Source organism: Panthera uncia, chromosome C2 (genome assembly GCF_023721935.1).
Source record: "Panthera uncia isolate 11264 chromosome C2, Puncia_PCG_1.0, whole genome shotgun sequence".
NCBI classification, from domain to species: Eukaryota; Metazoa; Chordata; class Mammalia; order Carnivora; family Felidae; genus Panthera; species Panthera uncia.
Genome location: NC_064810.1, coordinates 147,530,251 through 147,550,321, shown reverse-complemented (window position 1 = coordinate 147,550,321; position 20,071 = coordinate 147,530,251). Strand labels below are relative to the sequence as shown.

Below are 20,071 nucleotides of genomic sequence, written 5' to 3'. Positions count from 1 at the left end.
GACAATAAAGTTTAGAGATATCAGATGAAAATAGCATCCAAATCACCAAGATTTTGCAAGAAAAAAACAGATATGTCTGTGCAGGGAAGAGGGCCAAGGTTTCATGAGAACAATGTTTTTGGCTTTGGAACACGCTGATGAGGTGTTTTGGGCTTTCTGACATGCATCAAAGAATTCTTACCAGATGGACCATCATGAAATCTGCAGTACAGGTAACAACCTATCTAGTAAGAACTGTGGTAAGCAGAAGCCTCACATGGCCCCCATCACCTTGCCCTCTGGTGGTACTCCGGAGATTACGTCGTTACCTGGCAAAGGGATTTGCAGATGTAATCACTAATCAGTTAACCTAAAAACGGAGAGATTATCCAGGTAGGCGTTTTCTCCTCACATGAACTCTTTAAAGGCAGGGGATTTGCTCCAGAAGTCAGAGAGATTCAAAGCACGAGAAGGATTTGATGTGCTGTTGCTGACATGAAGACAGAGGAGGTCAGGTGTGAGAGAACCCGAGAGCAGCCTCTGGAAACTAACAGCAACCCTTGGCTGACAGCCTGCAGGAAAGCAGGGGCCTCAGGCCTACAACTCCAAGTAACTGTTCCACCGGCAACTGCATAGACTTGGAAGTTTTAGATATTAGATAGAAATTAGATAGATAGCATTAGAAATTAGATATTTCCCCAGAACTTCCGGTTAAGAGTTCCACCAGATTGACACGTCGATTTCAGCCTTTTGAGGGCCCTAAAAGGAGAACCCAGGTGACTTTTGACTTATGGAACCGGGAGGTAATACATAGGTGTGGCTTGAGGCTCCTATGTTTATGGAAATTCGTGACACAGCAATAGAAAATTAATACTACAGAACCCAGGCCCCACGACTCCAACCAAAACAAGTGAAAATTTCAAATGTACTTTTTAAAAAAATTTTTTAAAGGTTTATTCATTTCTCAGAGACAGACAGAGCGTGAGCGGGGGAGGGGCAGAGAGAGAGAGGGAGACACAGAATCTGAAACAGGCTCCAGGCTCTGAGCTGTCAGCACAGAGCCCGACGCGGGGCGCGAACTCACGGACCGCGAGATAATGACCTGAGCCGAAGTCGGACGCTTAACCGACCGAGCCACCCAAGGGCCCCCAAATGTATTTGAAAGTGATTAGGTATCACAAATTGTGTCTACTCTTTAGAATAACCACGTAGGAAAGGCATGGGCTCAGAGGTAAAATAACATCCAACATCACGCAGCTAGTAAGTGTTTTGGGAGGTGGAGACTGAGTTGAGATTCTGGTCTGGTTGAGTCTAAAACCCATTATTTCTGCCACATTTCCTGTCACAGGGAAAGGCAGCGTCACATGGCAGATAGGAGTCTGACTTTAGGATGCTGTAGTCCAACATACTCATTCACGTACAGACACTTGACTTATGACAGAGGTGTCATGGCAGAGCAGTGAAAAAGATGGGAGTCAATTGGATTTCCATATGCAGAAAAAAGGAAATTCGACCCCTTCCTCATACCATTTTCAAAAATTATTTGCAGGCTGGTTAAAGACCCAAGTGTGAAAGGTTGACTTACAAAGGTTTTAGAACAGAAAGGAGGAGAAAATTTTTAAGATCTTGAGTAAGTGAAGGGTTTATTTAGCATTATACAGAATGCATTAACCGTAAGAGGATATGTATACATTTGATCACATTAAAATTAAGAAATTCTGTCCCTCAAAAAACACCATTGTAAAAGTGAAAAGACAAGCCACAGAGTTATTTGCAACATACATAACTGGTAAAGGACCAGTTTCCAAATTTCATGGAGAATTCTTAAGTTTCACTGAAAAAAAGGGCAAATGATCCAATTTTCCTGAATGGGCAAAAAGGCTCGAAAAGCCATTTTACAAAAGGAGAGATCTAACTGTCCAGTACATATGAAAAGGTGCTCAACCTCATGCACACATCAGGGCAACGCAAATTAAAACTGCGATGAACTGGGGCGCCTGGGTGGCTCAGTTAGTTGAGCGTCCAACTCTTGATTTCGGCTCGGGTCACGATCTCAAGGTTTGTGAGATCAGTGAGATGAAGCCTGAGTCGGGCTCTGTGCTGACAGTGCAGAAGCTGCTTGGGATTCTTTCTCTCCTCTCTCTCTGCCCCTCCCCACCCATTCTCTCTCCCTCTCTCTCTGTCAAAATAGATCAATAAACATTAAAACAAACTCCCATGAATTGACACAATGCACCCATCGTTTGACAAAATTAAAAACTCTGACAACGCTAAACGTTGGTGCGTGGGGGTGTGATTTAATGCGACCATTCCGGCCTGTCTATTAAAGTTGAAAATATGCGTACTGAATGACCCAAAAATTCCAGTGCAAGGTATAGACCTTGGACATACGTGTTCTAAGGTACACCAGGCTACATGCCCAGGAATGTTTTTACCAGCGGCCAAGATGCCTATTCCATAAAACGGAAGGGCATATTGCGATGTATCTGTACTAGAAAATACCACAAAGCATGGAAACAGAAGAACTGCAAATATATGCAAACATATGGATGGATCTTGCTAAGATAACTTGGAGGGTCAAAAGCAAGTCACAAAAAAAATACGTATATAGTATAATTCCATTTATACAAAGTTCAAAAGCAGACAAAACCACAGAAGGTAACTCTCGAGGAAATCAAGGAAATTATTACTCTTAACTTTGGAAGGGGATAAATGAGTGTCTTAGTCTGCTAGGGCCACCATAACAAAATACCAGAGACTAGGTAGCTTAAACAATACACATTTATTTTCTCACAGTTCTGGAAGCCAGGAAGCCCAAGACCAAAGTGCCTTCTAATTCAGTTCCTGGTGAGAGCCCACTTTCTGGCTTGTAGACTGCCCATCTTCTTACTGAGGCTACACTTGGCCTTTCCTTTGTGCTTGTGTTGGGGGGAGAAAGACACTGAGCTCTCTGGTATCTTTTATTTTAAGGGCACCAATCCCATCACGAGGGCCCCACCCTCATAGCCTCATCTAACCCTAATTACCTCTTAAAGGTATTTTAGGTATTTTAGGCATTAAAGGCATTACCTCTTAGGTATTAAAGACATTACCTCTTAGGTATTAAAGGCATTACCTCTTAAAGGCATTTTCAGATGCCATCGTGGTTGGGGTTAGGGCTTCAATATCTGAATATTGGGGGATACAAACATTTGGCCCATAACAATGGGACTTCTGGGGTGACGGTGATGTTCTATAACTGGCTAGTAGCTACACGTATTACCTTTACTCAACCATTTGTATACATTTATTTACTTATTTATTTACTTAATTTTAGAGAGAGCGTGAGCTGGGGAGAGGGGCAGGGGAAGAGAGAGAGGATCGTAAGCAGGCTCCATGCTCAGCACAGAGTCCGACTCAGGGCTCAGTCCCATGACCCTGGGATCATGACCTGAGCCAAAATAAAGAGTCAGACGCTCAACCGACTGAGCCACCCAGGTGCCTCATCAGCCGTTTATATACTTTCTATTGTCTTACGTGACATTAAAAAAATAAAAATTGTAAATCTAGGTTAACTCAAAGATTTTCTACCTCTATGATCTTCATAAAGCCTTTAAACTTCTTTGAGCCTTGATTCCTTCATATATAAAATAAGGATAATACCTATACCTCATGGGATGGTTATAAGAAAAGAGAAAATTTAGCACATAGCCAGTGCCTGGCACGGAGGATAGCCAATGAATTCAAGTTTAAAAAGTATTTGTTTCGCCCACTTATTCATTCATTCATTCATTCATTCATTCATCATAAATTTTCCAAAAGACTACTCTGTGCTAAGGGCTGGGCTGCGGCGTGACTGAGGTTGTAGGAGAAGCCAGACCAACTTCTTTCCTTTGGAAACACATGAGACCTGAGGCCCTCTGCTGGAGCCACAGAGAAAATCCTTCGAAGACGGTGTTTGCTTTTTCTCTCCCTAACTAAAGATGCTGAAAAAAATCGCTCGTTCAAAAATATTTTTAGTATTATAAAAGAATGTGACGATTGGAGTTCTGAACGTTTGATGATATCAGGAAACTGCTTTGCATTTTTGTTTAGGTGAGATAATGAATCTGTGGGTATGTCTCAAGACTCCTTCAGGGTTTAGGCAGAGAAAGAGAACCAGTAGGAGATACACGTCAAGGTACAGTTTTTCCAAGAAATTGGCTTGTGTGATCACGGGGGCTGAAGGTAAGTCTGAAATCCACGGGGCAGGCTGTCAGGAAGGGCGGGCCGGAACCCGAGGGCCTGAGCTAACGCTTCCGTCCACAAGTAAAGGAGTCAGCCATCTGAACCCCTGGTGAAAGGTCATTCTAAGCTCAGGACATAGCACGTGCAAAGATTACATGCGGAATTTCTTCTTGCTCAGGGAGGCCTGGCTCTGCTCTTAAGGTCTTTCAACTGATTTAGTCAGGCTCACCAAGATTATCTAGAATAACCTCCTTCACTTAAAAACTCTGATTATGGGCTTTACTCACATCTGCAAACCTTCATAGCAACGCCTGGATTAATAAATAACGAGGGTCTGTAGCCTAGCAAAGTTCACACATAAAGTTGACCACCACCTCCCTGTCATTTCCCCAGCTCCTGGGAACAGCAGTGAGGAGATACAGTAGGATAAAGAAACCCAAAGCATTGAAGTATCAAGTCTCAAGCCAGGTAAGACACCATAAGTACTTTTCCCGGAGCTAAAGGCCATTCTATCTTCTCTGTCCCTTTACTCGTTCAGAAATGACTCTGTCCACTGGTGCAGGAACATCAACCTCACCCTGGGATCCCAACCAACCCGCCAGCTCTCCCCACAAACTTCCTACGTCTCCGCCACCCTTTCCCCAAGCAGACAGCCCGACCTTCCTGAGGCAAACTCATTCTACAGGCGATAAAGGAGCATCAGTGGGTTCCAGCACAGCCATCGCGGAGGGTGCTGCTTCTGTACCATTCTTCCAGAGCTCCGTCGGTGCCCCCAGAGGAAGAGCCCTCCCCTGTTCCCAAAGGAGCACAGAGGTGAGAACAAACCAGATCCAACTCTTCTGAGAAAGAGGCTGCCCCAGGCTATGGAGCCCAGTCCTGCCCGGTGAACTCATCCCAGCCTGCAGCACTGAGCTGCGAGAGGGCGGTTTCATGAGAGAAGAGCTGTCCCAGGCTACAGGTCTTTGAGGGCAGAGGCTGTCTTATTGACCACAGGGCCTTACTTAGCACAGAGCTTGGCGCTGTGTAATCAACAAATGAGAGCTATAATCATTATGTGTATGTGCTAGTTTGCTAAATAAGTGAATCAATGGATGACAGTCTCACTACAAATCTCTTAGCACCAGGGTAGTTAACCACATATACAAACTTATAATTTACAAGATATTTGTCACAACTTCTATCCCAATTCAAACTACCAGCAATGTTTAGGGAAATACAGAGAGATTTTTTTTTCTTTCCTTTTTTTAAACAATTTTTTTTTAATGTTTATTCATTTTTGAGAGACAGAGAGAGACAGAGCACGAGTGGGGGGGAGCAGAGAGAGAGGGAGACACAGAATCCAAAGCAGGCTCCAGGCTCTGAGCCGTCAGCACAGAGCCCAACGTGGGGCTTGAACTCACGGACCATGAGATCATGACCTGAGCTGAAGTCGGACGCTTAACTGACTGAGCCACCCAGGTGCCCCCAGAGAGCTTTTAAACCTCGATTTCAGGGGCACCTGGCTGCCTCAGTTGGTAGAGGGACTCCTAATCTCAGGGTCATGAGTGCAAGCCCCAGATTGGGTGTGGAGTCTATTTATAAACAACAACAACAACAACAACAACAAAACACCTTGATTTCAGACAGGAAAGGAGATTAAAAGGTTAAGTAATGCAACCAACATCACACAGCCAGAGAGGGACATGGGATATGTGAACCCAGGGCTGACTTAACAGCCCGTGTTTCTTCCCGCAAACCCCACTGCTGCTCTGCCAGGCACCCAGGCACACTCCTCATCAAGTACGTCTTTTTTCACTCTCTGAAGGTCCCCTTTTCCTCCCTTTCCCTTGCCTCGGGTCCTATAAAAGGATTCCTTGACTGTACTAATGATTCTATAGTAGATATTGTTGCTTAGAAAGAAAAATGTGCGGGGTGCCAGGGTGGCTCAGTTGGTTGAGCGTTAGGCTCGGGTCATGATCTCGAGGTTTGTGAGTTCCAGCCTTGCATCAGGCTCTGTGATGGTGGTGCAGAGCCTGCTTGGGATTCTGTCTCCCTCTCTCTGCCCCTCTCCCAGTCACATGCAGTCAGTCTCTCTCTCTCTCACTCTCTCTCTCTCTCTCTGTCTCAAAAAAAAAAAAAAAAAGTGTACTTGGGTTTCTACCCAGAATTTCTCTGCAAAGTTTTTTTAATGTTTATTTATTTATTGAGAGAGAGAGCATGCACAGGGGAGGGCAGAGAAAGACACAGAGAATCCCAAGCAGGCTCTGCATTATCAGCGCAGGGCCCAATCCAGGGCTCAAGCCCATGAACTTTGAGATCATGACCTGAGCCAAAATCAAGAGTCAGATGCTCAACCAACTGAGCCACCCCCGGGCGCTCCTCTCTGCAAAGTTTTAATCCAATAATAGCAGGGAAAGAAAATGTACAAAGCCACTTGCCTTTAAGAACTCCTCATGAATTCTAATTTCTTTACTGAACCACAGTGATTAAGATTTAAATATATTGAGCACCCCTGCTTGCCTCTTATGAAATTGTCCCTCAACCTGACTGCATTAAAGGTTCACAAGATTCACCTCCTCTAGTACAAGGTCCATTACACTGGAAAGCCTTTTAAAAACAATCATATAAATCAAGTAGCAAAACCCAAAATTATGTTCAGCAGATGCATTTTCCCTGGGCCAAGTTCCAAGTACCAGTTATAAGCTCAGCAACTCAGATAGCATCCCAACCACTCTTGTCTGTGTGTGTGTATGCGTCAAAGTCATCCAAGACCCGATGCCTAGCGGCTGTCCTGAGGAATTCATGTCAGAGCCAACCCAGGCAAGCCTTTGCTCCCTGCCAGAGTGCCTTGTAAGGTTCAGATTCTCTTCTGCTGCAGGGTGTACATGAAGAGGCATAGCGGCCAGGATAGAGACAGCTGTACTGATACAGGGGTAGGAAATGAGGTTCAAATGTTACGTGCAGTATCAGCCTGCTGAATGTCCTGAGGCAAGGACTCGGTATATGAAAGGATGTACTCAACACACAGTGTCATCACCATAAAATTGAACGTGCTGATAGAATAAAAAAAAAAGTCTTGGACCGCCTGGGTGGCTCAGTCCGGCTCAGGTCTCGACCCCACAGACTTCGGCTCAGGTTGTGACCTGACAGTTCGTGAGTGTGAGCCCTACATCGGGCTCTCTGCTGTCAGCACAGAGCCTGCTTCGGATCCTCTGTCTCCCTCTTTCTCTGCCTCCCCCACCCCTCCGCGCTGTGCTCTCTCTCAAAAATAAGTAAACATTTAAAAAAAGAATAAAAAAGGTCTTTCAGCACCCCTGTAGGTGCCTATTTCCGAAGAAACTTTGATGGTGATTGTACACTTAGCTGTGAAAAGGCTCAGATGCTCAGTCTGCCCCAGCTGGCATTTTCTCTGATGCTTCTCTCTTCCTCCTCCTCCTCCTCCTCCTCCTCCTCCTCCTCCCAGGGATTCCCCCTACTCATTCAGGAATGCCTGCCGCAGACCCAGCCTAGTGGTGAAGTGCTCCGAGAATGCCTTTAGCCATCTGTGACTTTGCCCACAGTATCTAGAACCTTGGTAACTGGTTCCACTGCACAGGACCAAATAATAGCGAAACCAACTCCCTCATCTTAAGAGGTAAGAAAAAGACCGTGGGAGAGCTGTCACAAACCGTCGCCAGCTGGCCATCGATGGGATGACCACCGTCCGGCAAATGAAACCCCACAGGAGTTCCTCTGATAAACCCCAGACTGCTGTCGTCTGCAGGGGACTCTCAGTCATGTCAACAGCCTCTACAAAATCAATTCGATCTTCACAAAGTTCCACCTTAACTTCTGCACCCTGGTGAAAATAGCACACCAAGAAGGGGAGACTTCCTTTGAAAGAAATGCCGGTGCTCTCATCTATGATTACACTGAGGAAGGTAGCTGCTTTTCCCTGTTCCTGGAACTTGTTCTGGATTTAGGGGCCTATTAGCTTGACCAGTTCACTCTGCATTTGTTCAGCAGTTCCCAGAGTGCACAGGTAACATCTTCTTTTAACATTGGGTCCGGTTCTGTAATATAATATGAGAATGCATATGTAATCTTGGTGTTAGTGAGCCCTCCATGCAGTGGAATATTCTGTCTTCCACTGAGAACAAAGAGTTTAATGATCTACTTTAGGGCATGACAACTTCTTGCTGTCAACAGCTTCTTATACTCAAAGGCAACAGAAGCCTCCACCTTTGCTGTGGCCTTGCTGTGTTCCTTACATCTGCTACGTTTCCCAAGCATTTTCTTGGACCAATCTTTGAAAAGCACAGAAACCAACACTACCTCTTTGGTTGCTAAATACAAAAAACAGACCACAAAATACTCGATCCAGGCCTTTGGAGTATTGGACAAACCTGGACTGCTGAAGGAGCTGGGTGCTACAGCCCAAGAGTCCGATCCATTCCAGGGTCCATCATCTCTTAGGGAACTTGAAGCTGGAAATGAGCAACCAATGGGTTGCTAAAATAACCTTCATTTGCTCTTACTCCGGTCCCCGGGATTTAATAGGCCATTGTCTTCCTCCCTATGGACATCTTTCTCATCCCAGAATATGTGGTTTGTGAGTGTACCTCCTGCTTTACAACATAAAAGATCTAAAACTTCCCCATTGATAAAAACACCTTCAAAGTTCTTTCCTCCTATAGCTATCATCAGCATGTCTGTGAAGTAAAAATTCGCTCTGACTGGGGAGCCTGGGTGGTGCAGTCAGTTAAGCATCCAGCTTCAGACCGGGTCATGATCTCATGGTTTTTGAGTTTGAGCCCTGAATTGGGCTCTCAGAGAACCCGCTTCAGATCCTCTGTCCCCCGCCTTCTCTCTGCCCCTTCCCCGCTCACAATCCAAAAAAAAAAAAAAAATTAGCTCTGAGTGAGGAAGTAAAACCTGCATGGCTCTTCCTTCGGACAGAAAAAGCAGATACAAATAAAGACAGCTAGGGGTGCCTGGATGGCTCAGTTGGTTAAGTGTCCGACTGTTGATCCCAGCTCAGTTCTCGATCTCAGGCCTGCGAGTTTAAGCCCCATGTTGGACTTCACACTGGGCACGGAGACTACTTAAAAAAAAAAAAAAAAAAAAGACAGCTATAAAGTTAAAAAGAAACAATATTTCTGCAACCAATGCTACATCCATAAAGTGTCATAATAACCTTCTTTTTAATGTTTATTTTTGAGAGACAGAGACAGAGACAGAGCTTGAACAGGGGAGAGGCAGAGAGAGAAGACACAGAATCCAAAGCAGTCTCCAGGCTCCCAGCTGTCAGCAAAGAGCCCCATGAGGGGCTCCACCACCAGAACAGTGAGATCACAACCTGAGGCAAAGTCGGATGCTTAACCAACTGAGCCACCCGGGAGCCCCAATAACCTTCTTTGACTGATTGCTGCTTTCTTACTTACGGAGAAACTTTGTTCTCTAAAATCAAAGACTCTCAGAAACTTCGGTGTTTGAAGTTTTATCAGCAAGAATGAAATAAGCTTCAATTTGCCATCCAGGTGCAAAGCCACAGAAAAGGGGTTTCTGGACAACACTCTCAAAGAAACAGGACCTTGGGCCCATTTTGCTGTCTAGGACTGATATTGTTCCCTTACACAGTCCTGCTTTGCTTTGAGTCTATCAAAACAGTGTTCCATTGCCATTCATCTAAACTTCACATCTCCCTCCAATCCTGTAACTTTATTTGGTTAAATGCCCCATGATGTTTGTGATGTGCAGTCTCCCTCATTACAATGAATCAACATACCTGATTTTGCAGGACTACGGGTTTATTCCCGGTGGGTTTTGGTTGATTGGGCTGAGACACTGTCTTGCTCAGCTTCGGGGCTCCTAACATGAAAATTTTGATAACAGTTGTAACGTGCGCTTTTTTTTTTTTTTTCCACTCCTAAATATATTATGCCAGGCAGGCATACACATGACTACCGTGACGGTTTGGTCGTAACTGGGATCGGTTCACATCTCGGAAATGTTACCCGGTTCTGGGTAGCTTTTGGTTCACATCTTGAACAGGCTTAGATTTCTCTTTGGGAACATCGACAAACTTGGCTGAACTGACGCTTCCATCCCCCGTGACTGAAAGAAACAAACGAGACACACCTACTCAGCTGAAGCTGACAGGCACTCTGGGGAGCAGCTGGTTACAGGTGGACAGCTGGCCGTGCCGACACCCGCAGGGACTCTAAGGGGAAGTCGGCGTGCTGCTGCCGTCCCCCGCGTCTCCCAGCCGAAGCTGGGACCAAGCGCTACTCCCAGGCTCGGTGCTCCCCTGCAGGCACCCGAAGGGCGCCTGCCCTGCCCCTCACATTGACCTCTTCCCACAAGCAAGCGCAAGGCGCAGCTTGAAGCGGACACAGCTTCCCACACATCCCACGCGAAACACCAGCCAAGAGTGCCCGCGGACTGCCACGTGGGTTACCGGTGCCGGCTGCGGCTCGCCCTTCCTCTCGGTGATTGGACGGGCAGGACGGCGTACGGCGGGGGCGTGGCCCCGCAGGGAGGAGCCAAAGGAACTACTGAGCGCATCCCTGGCGTGGTCCAGGAGTTGCCCTTCCTCCCGGTGATTGGACGAGCCTGTTAGGTGTCCCGGAAGGGGCGTGGCCAGCCACCCCGCACGTGTGTTTGATTTGGTAATTTGGTTTCTGAAGTCTCGGCTGTTAAAGATGTTCCTCCTCCCAGGACGCTCGTGACCCGGCGAGGTACACAAAGTTTGCTTGGAGAGTTGCCTACGCATTCTAATGGAGCTTCGAAGAAATCTGAAAACCACCTTGGGGTTGCTTGGGAAGGGATCTTGACGTTACAGGTGGGTGAGAGAGACCCTGGTCCTTGTCTCACAGAGTAGAAGAAAGAATCTCCCGGACAGGAGAGAGTTGAGCAAAGCGATAGAATTTATTGAGCGAAAGTACAAAACTCTTGAGAAGGAGAGGGGTCCCAGCTGGGTTGCCGCCAAGGACTTTTGTCTCTGACTTTTTATTGGGACCTTATCAGGAACTGGATAAAAGTCTGTGAAACTCTATTCATGGCACCTAGCATGGGCAGGTCTGGAATCGTTTATCTTTTTTTTTCCCCCCCAAAACCCGTCCGCAGTTATAGCCTCCCACTCGCATCTGCAGCCAGGGGCTGGGGGCACGGTGGACGCAAGGAGTAGGACGGCCGCTGCAATCAACCTCTGGAGGGTACCTATGTATCCCTGCCTACTGTTAACCCTTTCTCTACTCACTGAGATGCTTTCTTTAAGGACGTGCTGTCGTTCTTAAGGGAGAGTGGGGATCCTATTCCAGGAAGAGGGGGCACAGCTGCATGAATGGCCGTCAGACTTGTAGCTACAACGGGATTTGGGGTGAGGGACGCAGAATTGCCAGAGGGAAGAAGCTAGGAAGGGGTTGGGGTGAGATTGTGGGAGGCCGTGAATGCCAGGCTAGGGAGTTTGGACTTCATCCTGCAGAATAGGGGATAAAAAGAAACATTGGAAGCACTTTAAACAGGAGCGACATAATCAGATAATGAAATTAGGAAAATAATTCAGTAATTGTAGAGAAAACTAAAGTGCTTCTCCAGGCGTGTTTCAGTGCACCCGTTGGGGAGCTCGTTTTTAAATGCAGGTTCTTACCCCTCGCTAGGCCCGCAAATCAGATTCTCTAGTTGTAGATCCAGGGAACATACATTTGGGGAAAATAAACGCACAAGTCATAAGATTTGAGTTTTCACAAGCTGAACACACTGGTATAACCAACACCCAGATGAAGAAACATCACCCACAGCTCAGAAGCCTCTCTTCCCCACCCCATCCCCAGTCACTACTGCCTGCACCAAGGGTAAACATGATCATTACTTCCGACAACAATAGATTGCCTGTTTACTATTTTGAATTGTATATAAATTAAATCATATACCATACGCTCTTTGTATCCACCTTATTTCACTTGGTGCCATATGTAAATTCATCCATATTGTTCTTGTAGTTGCTGTCCATTGCTAGCAACTTTGATCCATTCTCTTATTTATGACCTTTCAATAGTTTCCAGTTTGGGGCTACTAACAAAAATGTGCTATGAACTTTCTTACTCATGCCTTTTGCTTTGTAAATTATAAAGCAAATTACCAAGGCCTAAAGACTAATTCATTCACTACCCATTTATTGAGCCTACTGTACAAAGAAAAAAATGGCCAAAGTCCTGCTCTCATGGAACTTATCGCACCTGGTGCAAAACTACAACCTACATGGACAGAAAAATAAGTCAATAATTGCAATTGTGATAATGGTTCTGAGGAAAACATAAAATTGAGCTAGAAAAAGAGGAAGGGCACTAACCTGTCTTTTTATGTGATAGGTTTAGTCTCTCAGAAGAACGATCTAGAAAGAAATACAAGAGATGAGTTGGCACTGCCATGCATTGAGTGGGAACAGAGGGAAGAGCATCCCTGGCAGGGAGTCACTATGTGCAAAACTCATAGACCAGGAGAGAACTTGGCCTGTTAAGACCAGCGCAGCTGAAACACAATGAAGATGGGAAAGGAGGGTTGGCACAGGTGTGTTTGAATATAGGCGCATATGATGTGGGACCTTGTAGGCCAGAGTAAGGAGTTTAGGTTTTATTTTAAATACTATAGAAAGCCAAGCCACTGAAGTGTTTTAACAACGAAGTGATATAATCTTAATTTTTTTTTTTTTTTTTTTTTTTTTAAGGATCCCTCTGACTGATGAGCAGAGAATAGATTAAGGGAGGCAATGGAGAGAGCAGGTCACTTAGGCTGGTAGTGCAGTCCTGGAAGATACTGGCATAGAGTTTAGAGGAAAGTACTGAAAGATATTTGGGAATTGCCAGTACAATGACCACCTTAATCCAGCAATGAAAGGTAACACTGCATATTTAGACAAAGAGATATCCTATGCATGTATTCTGACATTCTGCCTCAAGTGGCACAGCATTTCTGCCAAAAATGCATGATCGGAATCTGACTACAAGTCCATATTGAGAGACATTCTCCAAAACAACTAGCCTGTATTTTAAAGATTTTTAAAAAAAAAAAAATTTTTTTTTAACGTTTATTTATTTTTGAGACAGAGAGAGACAAAGCATGAACGGGGGAAGGTCAGAGAGAGGGAGACACAGAATCTGAAACAGGCTCCAGGCTCTGAGCTGTCAGCACAGAGCCCGACGCGGCGCTCAAACTCACGGACCGCAAGATCATGACCTGAGCCGAAGTCGGCTGCTTAACCGACTGAGCCACCCAGGCGCCCCAAGAAGGGCACTTTAAGGAAGGATGAGCACTGGGTGTCATGTAAGAGATGAATCACTGGGTTCTACTCCTGAAGCCAAGACTACATTGTATGTTAACTAACTTAAATGTAAATAAAAATAAAATAATAAAGTTTATTTATTTATTTTGAGAGAGTGAGCGAGAGCATATGAGAGTTGGGGAGGAGCAGAGAGAGGAGAGAGAAAATTCCAAGCAGACTCCATACTGTCAGCACAGAGCCTGATGTGGGGCTCCAACTCGAGAACTGTGAGATCATGACCTGGACCAAAACCAAGAGTTGGATGCTTAACTGACTGAGCCACCCAGGTGCCCCTGAAGACCTTTTTTTTAAAATGTTGATTTATTTTTTTGGGGGGGGGGGGCTGCGAGTGCTCGAGAGAGGGTGGGGAGGGGCAGAGAGAGGAGAGAATCCCAAGCAGGCTCTGCGGTGGAAGTGCACAGCCTGATGCGGGGTTTGATCCCACCAACATGAGATCATGACCTGAGCCGAAATCGGAGTCTGAAGTCAGACTGACTGAGCCATCCAGGCGCCCCTGGCCTGTATATTAAAATGTATTATGAAAGACAGGCTTAGAACTATTACAGATTTTAAAACACTAAACGTGACAGCTTCCAACTTGTGATCCTCCATTAGATCATGAACCAGGGGAAAAAAAAATCATTTGCTCTAAAGGACATAAGTGGGACGACTGGTAACACTTTAATAAGGACTGCAGAATAAACGATAGGCTTAATATTATTTTCCTAAGTTTGATTGCACTGATTATGTAAGATAATGTCTTCGTTTTTTAGGAAATAGTACATCATGTCTAATAGGTACATCATGTCTAACATCCTCTCAAATGGGTTTAGAAGTAAATGACAGAACACTAAAGCAAACATAATGTTAACATTTGGGTAACTTAAGTGAAACTGTTTGGGGAATTATTTGTACTGTTTTGCAACTTTCCTGTTAAGCCTGAATTACTTTAAAATAAAAGGTTAAGGGACGCCTGGCAGGCTCAGTCAGTAAAGCATGTGCCTCCTGATCTCAGGATTGTGAATCTAAGCTCCACCATGGAGCCTACTTAAAAAAAAAAAAAAACAAATAAAAGGTAACAGAATTGCTGGGATCACTTAGAGGAAAAAACAAAACAAAACAAAACAAAACTAGTACTAAGCCATGAGTAACAACATTTAGACAAAAATCCGGGGTACTTAGGAGAAACAAGAAAAATGGAAGAATGTTAAAAGAAGCCAAATGGAATGCGGACACAATTATAATGAAAGTCACAGCTTCTGTGCTCTTCATTCTAAAGTCCTACTAGATGACCGTCCTGCCACTAACCAGGCTGCCTCACCATACACCACTGCTCCGGTCAGCCAAAATGCAACAGGGCTCGAACCAGCTCCGCCATGTTTTCCCAGTGAGCATGCGTGCGCGTATGCACGTACGACCCTAACCAATCAGTGCTCGCGTCGGCGGCTCGTTAATCGCAGGGGCGGGGCGGCCTTCTACACATCCGCCCGGTCGGGTGGCCCTTCTTCCTTCTCGCTGAACGCCGCCAACATGGTGAGTATTGCCGTTGCGGCCTCCCGGTGTGGCGGCCATGCCGCTCCACCTCCGCCTCGGAGGGGGAAGGAAGGCGTGGGACGATGTCCAGCGGGACTTAGGTAGCCTGGGGTGAGGGTCCCGAGGCGGGTGGGGCACGGAGTTTCGGAGCTTGCGAGGCGCCCGGCCGAAGAGCGCGTGGAAGGCCTTGCAGGCCCGGCACGCCCGGGCCTCGCGTGCGCGCGGTAGCCGCCAGAGCTGGAAAGCTGGAGCGGCCCGGCGTCTGCCGGGGCCCAGCCGGCCTAGGGCTGTGCAGACCCCACGTGCTTGGAGCTCCAGCCCGCGGGAACCGGACTTTGGCGCCGCCGCCTCTGCGTGTTTTGTCCATTCATCAGGTCGTCTTATGGCACTTGGGCGTGTTCCCCAAACGTTCTTTTTTGCCTTAACTTCTATTGCTTTTGGACTGCAAAGCCTTATAAACTGACGAGTGTTTTCAATTTCAGTAAGTTTTTCCATCTCCCTCCCCCTCGATTTTAGGTGTTCAGGCGTTTCGTGGAGGTTGGCCGGGTGGCCTACGTCTCCTTTGGGCCTCATGCCGGGAAGCTGGTAGCGATTGTAGATGTTATTGATCAAAACAGGGTAAGTGTAAGGAAAAGGAGCACAACTTCACATGCCAGTGACTGATCTGCAGTATGATGGCAATGGTAATTTTCCCAATGGCCCTCTGGAGATAGGAATGGGACAGGCTGTAGCTTTAATTTACCATTGAGGAAACACGCAGTGCCAAGTGGGGGTTTCATGCACAGGCTTGGATTGGCCAGAGGTTCTTGGGTTTGAGTATTACTCTGCCACTTAGACTGGCCAGACCTTTTGACTGAGTGTGGGCTGAAACAGTTGGTGGGGTTTAAAGGAGTTCCTATGCATAAAGTGGGTGTAGAACAGAGCCAGGCACACGGAAAGCCCTTGTATGCTTTTGGTATTTGAGAACCATGAACTAAGTGACCAAAGTTTGCGAATCCTTGTTTGGGGTACTATTATGTTTTGCACTGAGATTTTTGATCTTATGTGTTCTAGGCTTTGGTTGATGGACCTTGCACTCAGGTAAGGAGGCAGGCGATGCCTTTCAAATGCATGCAGCTCACTGACTTCATCCTCAAGTTTCCTCACAGGTAACTACATGCCAGTCAACACCACTCTCCCAACTTTGTTTATACTAGTAAAAGTTTGCTTCATCTAATTCAGAAAACATTTTGCCATTTTGTTTTCTTGAGAATGTAGCATACAGTGTTGAAGAGAAAGAACAATTCAGAAGAGGGGTTTTCAGTATAGAAAGGAATGGCTGTTGTTTCCTTTTTGATTTTTTTTCCACCCACCCTGCTAGTTCTCTGGCTTTGTCTTTATCCAGGTTTGCCATCTTTTTCTTGCTTCCTTTCAGGATTTACACGACAAATACCGCCCTGGGGAATTCTGGTCTCCCAGACATATTGTAGTCACCTTTAGCTTAAAAAGCAAAAACTAATTTTTGTCTCTTCCGGTACTAGCTGTCATTAGTTCAGCTTTTAGTGTGTGTCAATTATTAAGTATTTAACCTACCTCATTTCTTTTTGACAGCCACTAAAGCGATTCTGTTTCCAGCTACTTAGAGGAAATAGAAGATATCAGTAGTGATTTTTTTTTTTTCTTGACATGATATAGATTATGGAAGTTAAAACACTGTGATGTGTTACTCTAAAGTTATTTTGACTGCAGTGACGGTTGATTGCATGGAACGTGTGCTGTCACGTGTACTGCTGGTTTATTAAGCATGCAGGGTTTTGATACTTCAAGTATTTGAACAAAACTTCAAAATTATTATAATTAGATTTTTTGTTGTTTGGCCGCCTATCTTTAAGCATTATTGTACAGAATAAACATTAGGCCTAAGGATTAGCTTTATCTCATTCTTTATGAAAAGGAAATTGCTTTCTATACATCCACTGCACCAGAGTGATGGTATATACAAGATCAGAGGTAATTTTATATCCAGAAAGATTGGTTTGTTTTTTTATTATTATTATGAAAATTGTATGTTTGAGGGGTACCTGGCTGGCTCAGTAGAGCATGGGACCTCTTGATTTTGGAGTTGTGAGCCCAAGCCCCTGTTGGACTAGAGCTTACTTTAAAAATAAATAGGACATTCTGGTTTAGTGGACAACATTCAAGTGAGTAAAAGACCTAGTGTGCCAAGTGGTATGTGGTCTTTGGAGACAACTACAGCTGGAAGTGTGATGAATGAGTGGGAAGGGTGCTTTTGGCTTGTTTTGCTTATGCTGTTTAACTTAACAGGGTATAAATTGTGCATTCAGAAGGCTCAGAGCTGTCTTTGGGTCTGTGTGGCTTCAAAGTTGATTCCTTAATCTGGTCTCGGCTCTTTGTAGTGCTCGCCAGAAATATGTCCGACAAGCCTGGCAGAAGGCAGATATCAATACGAAATGGGCAGCCACAAGATGGGCCAAGAAGATTGAAGCCAGAGAAAGGGTAATGACTTAGGGTTACTTGAATTGTGACCTTTTCTTTTGTGGAGGAGTGGTGGGTGGTGTGAGCGGTCATCTATTTACTTCCTTTTTCACAGAAAGCCAAGATGACAGATTTTGACCGTTACAAAGTCATGAAGGCAAAGAAAATGGTAAGTTTTAAAATTGTTATCAGATTTTTGTATTCTAAATTTTTTTTTAACATTTATTTATTAGTGAGAGACAGAACATGAGCATGGGAGGGGCAGAGAGAGGGGGAGATACAATCTGAAGCAGGCTCCAGGCTCTGAGCTCTCAGCACAGAGCCCGATGCGGAGCTCAAACTCTCAAACCGGGAGATCGTGACCTGAGCCGAAGTCAGATGCTTAACCGACTGGGCCACCCAGGCGCCCAAGATTTTTATATTCTAACCCTAAAGTCGGTAATTCAGGTTGCCCAAGCTTGGTAGACCAGAGTTGAATTCATAGGGGTCTTAGACATAAGGCTTGCTTTCTGTGCGTATACATCCTATATATACAGGATGGAAAAAATAGGTTTTGTGTGCATGTGTGGTAAATAATTTATGTTGAAATTTTTCAGAGGAACAGAATAATCAAGCTGGAAGTTAGGAAGCTACAGAAAGCAGCTCTCCTGAAAGCTTCTCCCAAAAAAGCACCTGCTGCTAAGGGTGCTGCTGCAGCAGCTGCTGCCAAAGTTCCAGCAAAAAAGATGGCCACTGCGGGCAAGAAGGCTCCAGCCCAGAAGGTTCCTGCCCCAAAAGCTGCAGGCCAGAAGGCAGCACCTCCAAAGGCTCAGAAGGGTCAGAAAGCTCCAGCCCAGAAAGCACCTGCTCCGAAGGCATCGGGCAAGAAAGCATAAAAGCATAAGAGGCTATTATAAATCCGTAATAAAGGTTCTTTTTGACACGCTGGCAAGTGTACTTGATCTATGACATAAAGTCTGTTGCTAGGGTCAGGATTATGGCGCAGATTGATAGGATTGTTAATGTTACCATTCAAGGGATGATGGTTAAAGTTTCTCTGGTTCCCTATCATTTTCTAACCAGAAGCTGGCTTTGGAGCCTCGCTGGGATTAATGAGGACAAAACTCTTGTTTGGTGATACTAATAGGCAAATGGTGAAGAGTAGATAAGGGAAATACAGGCAGTTTAGGGTTACCTGTCCTTTCCTGAGGGGTGGGGAGTTATCTAGGTAAGTGGGGATCTTCAGCTGGAACCTGAAAGAAAGCTGGTATAAGAAGGGTGGTAGGAAAGTCAAGAATGTGGTGGACTGGCTAAAGACCCCAGAACAAAATGGCAGGTTAGCGTTTGATCCATGAGGAGTGCAACAGGCCATTGAGTGTTTTCCAATGGAGTGATCCCTCAGATTTAGGTCACGTTGGACTGAATCTTAAGGGAACGTTTACTGGGAAGGTCAAAGGTGTGGTACAGATGCGGCAGTATTCCTCACCTTGACTGGTACAAACCAAGTAGCTGTAGTGCCATGTAGGAGGCCTTCATGGATTGGGCTGGAAGGAAAGTAAGAGCCAAATGTGCTAAGGTTTTCTGGTTTGTACTTTGGCTCATTGCCTGTGGAAGAAAAAGCTGGAGCAAGGTTATTCACAGGGTAGGTACTACACAGACTTAACCTGATAGTCTGGTAGATAAAACCAGGATGCTGACAACCTGCATTCAGATCCTGGCTCTGTCACTTAAGTGCTTTGTGGTTCAGGCATGTTCCTTATCAAGCCCAGTTTCCTCCTATGCGGTGTGCTTCATGGAGTAGGGAAGTAAATGGTGATTGGACAGCCCAGTGACTGGTTCATAGGAGCGGTGGTAGTTAATGACACAGCTCTTAAGGACAGATTTGGGGTTCGTGGGTATGTAAGCAGTCACTTGAGATGCCCTCGGGAAGGAGACGAATAGAGAAAGATTGGGAAGGAATGATCAGAGGTGGGAAGCCAGGAAGGGGACGTGGAAGCCACAGAACGTTGGGATTGTCAACGTGAGAGGGAGAAGGCAGTGAGTGAAGAAACGTTACGTAGAGTTTGGAGGTTTTGATTTTGTAGTTGGAGTGATGGACACGTTTGGATGCTTCTGGAAAAGCAGCTAGTTGGAAAGGAATCAGTTTTTGAGAAAAGACAGAACGGAGCCTAAAGGAGGAGGGATTAAGAAGTTATACATCCTTTGAAGAGGAAAAAGAAAAAGTGGATTTAGGAGCTAAATCTGTAGTTTTGCTGTCAGGAAATCAAGGGTGTCTCTGATCTCTGAATTTCTCTGGAGTCTGAAAGCAAGGTGACATGCGCAGAAAGGGATGAGGGAATGTAGATTTGCAGAGAATGCAGGTTTGAAATTGTCCATGGAGGAGAGGGGAGAGTGCTTCTGTCAGATCTTGATTTGGATGGCCCTTCACCTCCAATCCATGAGGTGCTCAGAGGATGAGTGTAAGGCTGAGAGGTTGAGAACGCTTCAGGGTGGAGGCAGTTTTGAGCTGCACCTAGAGAAGAGTGCAATAGGGAACAGCAGAACTTGGAAATTCAGTCTAGGGAACCTGCAGGGAAGTGACTGAGGTATAAGGCACTTGAAAAGGAGTAGGAAAGTACA

General features: G+C 45.5%; 1 protein-coding gene and 1 long non-coding RNA gene across 2 annotated transcripts; one reads left to right on the top strand and one right to left on the bottom strand.

The window, feature by feature from the left end:
- Window positions 1-10,979: 10,979 nt before the first annotated feature.
- On the bottom strand, window positions 10,980-14,851 carry LOC125921405 (uncharacterized). Its single transcript, XR_007457412.1, has 3 exons — window positions 14,787-14,851; window positions 12,497-12,538; window positions 10,980-11,623 (listed from the first exon to the last, which is right to left on the bottom strand). It is a non-coding gene; the product is annotated as an uncharacterized LOC125921405 (long non-coding RNA).
- On the top strand, window positions 14,672-18,400 carry RPL14 (ribosomal protein L14). The gene is made up of 6 exons (XM_049628956.1): window positions 14,672-14,998; window positions 15,515-15,616; window positions 16,052-16,146; window positions 17,395-17,494; window positions 17,589-17,642; window positions 18,070-18,400. The coding sequence occupies exons 1-6, from the start codon at window positions 14,687-14,689 to the stop codon at window positions 18,346-18,348; spliced, it is 942 nt and encodes a 313-aa protein (XP_049484913.1). The 5' UTR covers window positions 14,672-14,686; the 3' UTR covers window positions 18,349-18,400.
- The last annotated feature ends 1,671 nt before the right edge of the window (window positions 18,401-20,071 follow it).